The following is an 8673-nucleotide window of genomic DNA, read 5'->3' as shown; positions in this document are numbered from 1 at the left end:
TGTAAAGCTGCTCGGTTATTTGTTACTGACTATATGCCAATATTATACAAATAGTGTGTGATCAGGTTTTGATGATGTATAAATAATTAAGGCATATATACTTGGCTTATGCTGTAGAAGTTGTTTCTTATAAAGCATTATTATGAGTTTTTAAGAAGAATGTACTATTAATCTTGTCTTCGAGGAAACACACTGACACAACCGGATGCAGAATAAGGAATTTATTTATAACAGTTACAAAGAACAAAATATTTAAAAGCATTCTTTATCTTACATACGCTGTACAGAGGTGGCACGTATTTGATTCTAAATGATTCTGCAAAAGGAACTAGAAGTATTAAATAGAAAACCAAAAATATTAAAGTTGATGAAAAAATATGAAATATTCCATTTATCTACTGTACAAAATAAGAAAGAAAGTGAATCGAGCTGAAAATGGAATCCATAATATGGTACCCTGATACAGTGTTTAGGCCATTTGCATGATCAAAAAAAATGTATTTTACATAACAATGCGATGGTCATCTTATAATAGCTAAAGAAATGCCATCTTATCATAGCTAAAGAAAAATCTTGGCCTCTTTGGTTCCACGGTTCCGTATAATACATTTGAACAGAATTTATTTCATGTCTATAAAAATAGCTTTTATATCAATGGCAAGTTTTTTTTTCTTTTCTTTTACTCATAATGCGCCTTTTTCAGTGCAAAGATCATAACATCATAACAACCATTCATTCAGAGAAGGAAGCGAAAGACATTTCAAGTATTGAAATATAGCATACACCTACTAGCTAGTTTGTCAGAAGTGGGTTGGTTCTATACATTGCATAGTTCGTGTGGCACTTATTTGAAAACAAGGATTGTGAGCGAGCACAGGTGTGCCACTTGTTACCCTTTAAAGGCATTTCAATTAGCAAGTGCTATAAATTGTGCATTTAGGGTTTATTTATTTCTTCTTTTTTGCAATTATGATACTGCACCCCTTGCCGACTGAAAAAATGGCAACTTGAGAGAAGAAATGTTCTTTTAAGTACTTTTGGGAGTTTTTCTTTTCAGCAAACAGCACTGTTACAGACACACAAGCAGAGATTGAGAGACATAATTCCCTTCACTCTGTGTGCAGATTTGTTTACACAAATAAGCACTCAGGAGTGAAGCATTACAGAAAACTAAATGCATGTCTCCTGCTATATAAAAAGCCCTTGTACTAAGTAATGACAAAATGCTTACTCATGTCCCGTGGTAATAAGCCCCACTAACATGAGTACTTGAGAATGCAGCATGTCTAAAACAATATGGGTCAGTTGTTTGACCGAGTTTGACAGATGAATACTGCTTGATGGAGACTCTAAAATGGATCAGTTGTCGTGTTTTCCAATGGAGTGGTTAAGCGAAGTGCTACTGTTGAAAGGATTAAATGGGGAGTTGGTCAGTGCTTTTGTATACAGTGAAAGAGGCATAGTTTAGAAATTCTGGGGGTTTTGTGGGGAAAGACTCGTTCCTAAGGCTCCTCTCATCTCAATTTCCCAACATGGACATTTTAGAGAAGAGAAGCAAAGAACCAGCAATAAACTGGAACACAACTTTGTTATTCCTTTGACTTCAATACCTACTGAACAAACCTGTGCTCATAGAATAAGACTGTATCACATATAAATGAGTCTACCAGGAAGATATTAACCAACATAAATATATGTACAAAAGATTTGTGCATGCATGGGTGTGTGGGTGTGGACATCAAGGTAATTGTTTACCCAGCTGTTCATAAATATCATTTTACAATAATTTGTTCCATCAAGGTTTACAGAGTGACGAGTCCTTAAAAATCCCCATTCAAGCGCATCCGCACTCCTCCACGATCATGTTGGGAACATCGCGCTTGACAATGTTGTACTCATCATCGAAATACAGCATGGACATGGTGCTGAGTTTGGTGGGAATACAGCAGGAGTTCATGGAGCCTGGACTCATCCCCCTCATTCGGTACTGGTTCACTACAGCGGTGTGAAACGACGATGCTGACCCTGGAACGCCAGCCATGTATGCGGGGCAGTTTCCCTCACAGTAGTTGCCAAAGTAGCCTGATGGGGCGATGATCCAGTCGTTCCAGCCAATGAGGCGGAAGTCAATGTAGAATTGTTGGCGGCAGCACAGGCCGCTGGTACCATCACACTCCAAGCCGCGTTTGCGGATGCGGTGCTTGCTGTCTGTTGCACGTGCCTGCACCACCAAGAATGGTCGGTGTGACTCATCACCCGAGTTCACCAATACAGGCAAAACGCCTGCCTCCTCGCAGCCTTCGCACCGAACATCCAGGTTCTGCCTTCGTGTACCTTTGGAGAACACAAGTTGCACAGCATCAGTAAGAGGGAACGTGTGCCAGCCACTGCGTTTCAGCTCCACACGCTTCTCCACCAGGTTCCACTTGCTGCCCAGGCCAGGTTCTTGATAGTACACTTTAACCATAACCTTCCTTCGAGTGCCCTTCTCCAACAAACTAGGCAGAAGTTTAAAGTACAACCACAGGTTCGCCTGAGACACATAGAGGTTCTGGTTGCCTTCATTGGAGATGATGAAGAAAAGGCTGGACTTTGAAGACAGCAAATCGTCTAAGAGACAGGGAAGAAACAATGAAAGGTTAGATCATTGAAATATCATCAAAAATAGCTGAAACAGCAGGTGCACATTCTGTGTAGCCAGTACAAGTATTTCAGTTGAAAACCTAAGGCCGTGTCACTATAATAGCCAGGCCTGGACAGAAGGCTAAGGACATTAACATGCTGAGAGGGCAGTAGATCGTTCACATTGCCATGAATGGGCTCCCTAACTGGGAACACTTCAACCTAAAGCGATCAAATGGTGTTAGTGTTTCACATTAAACGACAATGTGGGTGGGAGGAGTTGTCAGAGTCTGTTCCTCTGCCACGTCTCCCTCTTTCTCGCTCTGTTCACTCTGCCTCTCCTTACTCACTCCTTACTAAATCTGACCCGCATGAACTTCCTAGCATTCCCTCTTTATCCGATTCCAACATATTAACATCTCTGTAACAGTCTTTTGAGTCTGTGGCTCAATTAAAATCGGGAGAAGTGTGAACTCCCGCAGCTCCTTTTTGGTGAAGGGGGCCATGGTGACATTCTCTGAACTCGCCTGTGTGCCTGATGACAGCGTGGGCTGCTACGTTAGCCTAGTTGGCCACGAGTTAAGGTGGAGATGAGGAGAGGGAGCCTATTAGGGCACAGCTAGAAGGTTCAAAGCTTTGGCAATGAATGCCTTGATGACACCTCAATGAGGACACAATAAGCGTTGTGATGTTGAAAGCAATCCATACATGCATTCTGCATATGACTAGAAAAGGTGGATGGAGAACAAGATCTAAGGAAACTATTTAAATGACACAAATTGTGAAATAGCAAATAGATATTATTTCACGTGTGTACTTTGGTGTTTGTTACTTTTAAGGAAGTAGTACATAACAGCTGTCTTTACATAGCACATAATTAAAAGAGATGAAAGGAAGTATATTTTAACATTTAAGCTAATGCATAAAAGCATGTAGTGAACAATAAAGCAGAAGTCTGTAAATAACCTCTGGAGTTGTATTAGTTTTATGCTTAATTTTAACCCTGTTGTAGGTAAACTGCAAACTACGTTGCATAGCAAAGTAAATTAAGCATTGTAGCAAATGTATTAGTGGACTCTTGTAACATGGTACAACATCAAGCATCAGCCAAAGAATCTCACTAACATCCCTGTTTCTGCACATTACCCCTTACTAATTCATCATATATCTTCAGGCTGCAAGGACCATAAAGTCCAAAAGACAGCTGTCAGTGAATGCAAATTGGAGATTTAGTGGAGAAAGACAAATCTATGAGGTCAAAAGCCTCAGAAGTTAAGCCTGGCCACTACATGGAGTGCAGGACAATACCTGGGTGGGCCCCAGTGCCAGCAACAATACACACCACTCAGCATGCCTCCACCTGCACAAGCTCTCACGGCTTGGAGAAGTAATCTCCATGTCATTACTCAACGTCTCCGTACGCAACCGACCACAACCACCTGGACACCAATGAAGAACAATTTACTCACATGAAGTGTTGTGTGTTAATCCCTGTTGCACAGTAGTTATTCATTTCATCTACTGATAGTTAGAATGCGAAGATAACATAAGAGATTTTAGAACAGCGCCTTCATAAACGAAATAATCATAAACGTCCGAAAGAGTCATGGAAATGTGCTGTGCAAATGGGAGAGAGCATTACATTTAGTCACACTTTACCCAACTATCAGAGTAAGACATTTTACACAACAGGGTTGGAACTGACAGGTTGAAACCTTCTCACCTGTAATTTCAAAACACAATTAAAATGTAAAAGGAATAAAAGGCCCTAGTTAGCCTGCATTTCCAGCACTGAGCCACTCTTAAAGAAAAATCCACAGATCCCTGTGTCCTTGGGTCACCCTGCATTTTTAATGAGATGCATGAGCAGCCAAGTTGACATGCCAAGGAGTTCACAAATCCAAGTCTGAAGCCAAATCTACAGCCTCCTGAAAAATACTCAGTACATATTCAATTCCTCCAATTTGGCATTATGCATCAAGGAAATTGGATTTGGTTGAAACTGAATTTCAAATTTCAAGCTGGAAAAGTTATATATGGTATATGAAGTGCAACACTGTGCATTAGTACCTATAGGAAACCGGGCTAATTGTCGTTCCACTGTGTCACGCATGACTATTTTCCCCCCGACATAAAGTGCCACCAAGTTTCCTTTTGGCAGATTTTTAACAGAGCTTGATGTTGAGCCATGGATTACTATTGCAAGTGGGCCAAGAGCAAAAGGCCCACTTGCATCCCTTGGAGATATCCAGGGCCATAGATGACGATAAACAGCAATAAAGTGCTAATTTCATATATTACCTACAATATATCATATATATCATGTGTGTTCAATGATTCAATCATCAGGTTTACTTGACATAAGAAACCAATAAAACAAATTATACACATTAATATGCTGTATCTGCCATCACTTATCTAATAAAGCGGCTCTGATTTTAATCTACTCTTACCCCAGGTTGCGCAAGTAATAAAATGCTCAGCATAGCATCTAAAAGAACATTCTAATAGAAAGTGCTAATTGTTTTCACATGCTATTTACAATGTATATGGAAACAGTGCTTAACCTGACCTTTTCCTGTTGCTAGGGTGGTACCATCAAGGGTGCACATTTTGTAACTTTAGCATGTTTACCTAGAAATGTAATAAGAGCATGTAATGTATCTGTAAAGCTTTGCTTATAAAAGAAAACTATTTATGTATCTTATTTCTTTTTCAAAGGAACACTCTACTGCAAATTTCCAGGTCAAAGATGGTACAAAGATACGTGTACCATCCCTGCAACGAGGCAAGGTACAGTCTAGTATTATGTCTTTCTGAAAGTGTAAAGAAATCACATCATCCGTCTAGGCAACAGGATAATTGAGTGTAACAATGCAAAATTCATTGCAGCAGATCTGTGTACAAACACAAATTGCCTCTTGAAGCTAAACCAGGCTTTACTGTGCACAAAGACCAGCTTAGCGATTTGATTGTGCCTAAGTGGTTGCGGTGGTCTTTGCTGTGTGATGTTCTCTACGCTCTATTGCAGCATGATGTTTACAGTGGATCACACACACACACACACACTGTTTATAGATACCTCGTGCCAACACATACCCATGGGAATGTTTGGTTCATACTGATCCCATAGTAAAGCAAACACAAGTAATGCAGACCGAAATACAGCATGAATGTTGGCTACATTATTGACAGCGGTGTTATAAAAAAATACTTTATCATCACACGTGTGACACGTGCGCAACGATATTGTAGTATAGTGAAGATGCTGGGTTGAACACACACCTGTCTCTGCAAAACTTATGATTTCTGACGTTTCCTCCTCGACGTCATTGGCATGACTCGCGTGCCCGTCCACTTCGGGGATCTCGACCCTGCCGTCCGCGCGCACCTTCCCGGCGTGCAACTTTCGCAGCGCGGTCACCATGGCCGCCTTTGGTATGGACTGAGTGATGTTGGGTCTCTCCCTCATCTGCAGCCTGGTCAGGATGTGTCTCTTGACTGCCTCCACGAACTCCGCGTCCATCCTCCCCGAGTCGGCAGGCTGCGCGAGACCGCACGATGCGCACGAATCGCGCGACGCCGTCGCGTGCGCCTCGGTTTCTGGCGCGGGCGTGCAGTGCGCGGACAGCGCGCAGGCTAAGAGACAAAGCACCTTGAAAAGGAAACTTCGCATTCTTTAAGAGCAAAAAAGAAAATACAGAAAGACGAGTCACGAGTCTTCGCTTCGAGGATAAACAGAACTTGTGATCGGTCGTTTTTAGAAATGCTTCAAGCTCGTCCCAAATGAGAATGTTCTAAGCGCAAGAGCAAGATGTAACATCCAGAGCATGTGTCTTCCTGTAAGGATGCACTAAGATCTTCCATGCGATGATTTACAGACCTCATTGGAATTAGTTGAAATCATGGAAGAATCATTTTATTAAATCTTCAGCTCTTGGTCAGTCAGTGATGCATAATCAAAACAAATCACGTTTTTGTCATAGTACATGGTGATTTTATTGTCTCCCCGATCCTACTTGATAAAAGTCTCAGCATCGGTGACAATTCAGCGTCATGCCATGGCTAAAAATATATATATAATGGAAGCAATATTACAGAGTAAATAATTGCTATTAATGCCCATGCACGTAGCCTGTCAAGCTGCAGAGTCTCTGGTCAGTTACAAATATCCATAATGGGAAAAAAAATGCTAAAGATGCCACTACTTTTTTTCCCTCACGCACAATAGCTAGGTGCTTGACATCCGCCTTTCGTTTTTAGGTCCTGTTTTTCTTTGTCTGATGTGTCGTCTTCCAGTTTGCGCTGTCCAAGTAGTTCTTCATCGCTTTCATGGACACGGCGATGCGCTCGTATGAACAGCTTTAACCCCTTGCGATCGCAACATTGTACCGCTTTACACAGAAACTTTTTATACAGGAGCAAGAACCACGTGGGTCGAGCAACCAACAGGAGTTCCCTTTAGAGGATTAAAGTGCGACTTCCTGATGGAGCTCTACATGTGGACGCATGGCATCCTTAGCGACCTGAAGTGGACACTTTTGTCGCAGTCAGTGACACTCAGTCCAGAAGTTCTCAGAAGTTCTAGGCTTATTGCTGAATTCTTCTAGATATTAGCTGAATATCCGCATTATACAGTTAAATGAATTTCATAGGATTTATCCAAACCTCAAGGCTTTATAGCTCTAATAAATAAGCAAAATATACTTTTAAACTTTTAAAGGGGTCCCTGACTACAAAAAGTTTGTGAAGGACAGACTGGGTTCATTTCAAATAGTCTACTATTATTCCTTTCAGATGCATAGCAGGATACTTTCCCAGTAATGTAATTCACTTTTCAGGCAAAATAATTAAAATGCAGTAAGAAATCAGTCTCACACATGTACAACATTTCAGCAGTTCTAATGATGATTGGGGTGCGGTTACATTTACAAATATGTTGATAACATCTCTGTAATATTTTGACACGGGAAAGGTGCCCTTCAAAACAGTTTATTTCATTAACAACAAATCATTAATGACCATTTAGAGAAAAAGCAGTATTCTGGCCTGGCCCCACGCACTATTGCAAGAATACCTTGAAATATAATCGTTAAATCAGATTGTTTTTCTTTTAATGTGTAAACCCGTTTACCATTCCATGCCTGAAACATCCTATTCCCGTGAATCATGCATTTATTAGCTGAAAAATGCAGTGTCCCACATCAATGACTCAACACACTGACCCCTGTGAAATATTTGGATGACCAGTCACATTTTCAACAGAAAATTTTATCATCGGAATTCACTGAAGATCATGGAAAGAAAAGCATTTTATGTTATAGCAGACAATATTGATTAACAACATCACTTGGAAAGTAGTATACCGTTACCCAAATTTAAATAAGAGCTAGATTGTTAATTTATAAAATAAGCAATTCATTAAAATGTTTTTAATGCCCTAATACCATTAGCATGAATGTTGGCCAGCCACACTGTGTGCATTTCCTAATTATATTTTTAAAAACATTACCCTGTTAATCTTTTTAAGAACTAAATCCCGTCAGCGAACAGGGTTGTACTATGCTGATTGTTTATCGAACAGCGCCATCTATCGATTATTATTGGCTATAGCTAGAAACCAGCCTCGAATGGCCAAGGTGGTCTGCTTTTGTAAATTTAAAGTTAGCTCAGAGATTTGATCCAGACTTGGTCCAGAGGTCAGATCCTATCAAAGTCATGCTGCCAATGCTGGGTCCTTTAAAATAGTGTGATACTTACAAGATAGTTCTAGTCGGTTGGGTTAAGTGCCTGGTTGGTTAGGCTGGTTATGGCTCATCGACTGGTCAGCCTTATTATGATTGATAGTACTATATTAGAAGGTTCTCACTTGTTTGGGTTGATGGTATTAGAAGGATTTTGGACATTTACAGACTGGTTCTTTCTGGTAAGGTTGACCAATCTGGTTAGTCATACTGGTTTTCGCTCATCATGCTGTTTCTAGCCAGCTAATTTCTGTCAGACTAAAAGGTAAATTAGCCAATCACATGGACCAGACAGGTAGAGTAGCTA

At 40.6% G+C, this 8673-nt stretch overlaps 1 protein-coding gene across 1 annotated transcript; it reads right to left on the bottom strand.

Annotated features, from left to right (window-relative positions):
- Positions 1-206: 206 nt before the first annotated feature.
- On the bottom strand, positions 207-7028 carry LOC131360563 (inhibin beta B chain-like). The gene is made up of 2 exons (XM_058401151.1): positions 5908-7028; positions 207-2610 (listed from the first exon to the last, which is right to left on the bottom strand). The coding sequence occupies exons 1-2, from the start codon at positions 6296-6298 to the stop codon at positions 1835-1837; spliced, it is 1167 nt and encodes a 388-aa protein (XP_058257134.1). The 5' UTR covers positions 6299-7028; the 3' UTR covers positions 207-1834.
- Positions 7029-8673: the final 1645 nt, after the last annotated feature.

The sequence above is a fragment of the Hemibagrus wyckioides genome, linkage group LG10 (assembly GCF_019097595.1).
Source record: "Hemibagrus wyckioides isolate EC202008001 linkage group LG10, SWU_Hwy_1.0, whole genome shotgun sequence".
NCBI lineage: Eukaryota > Metazoa > Chordata > Actinopteri > Siluriformes > Bagridae > Hemibagrus > Hemibagrus wyckioides.
The sequence above is the reverse complement of the archived record's forward strand: the minus strand, read 5'-3'. Positions and strand labels throughout refer to the sequence as shown.

What these genes read in the sequence shown, in the direction of transcription:
- LOC131360563 (XM_058401151.1), bottom strand. Translation starts at nt 6,298, where the DNA reads ATGCGAAGTTTCCTTTTCAAGGTGCTTTGTCTCTTAGCCTGCGCGCTG. An exon ending in CATAAGTTTTGCAGAGACAG is followed by an intron (nt 2,611 to 5,907) that starts GTGTGTGTTCAA and finishes CCTGTCTCTTAG; the next exon opens with ACGATTTGCTGTCTTCAAAG.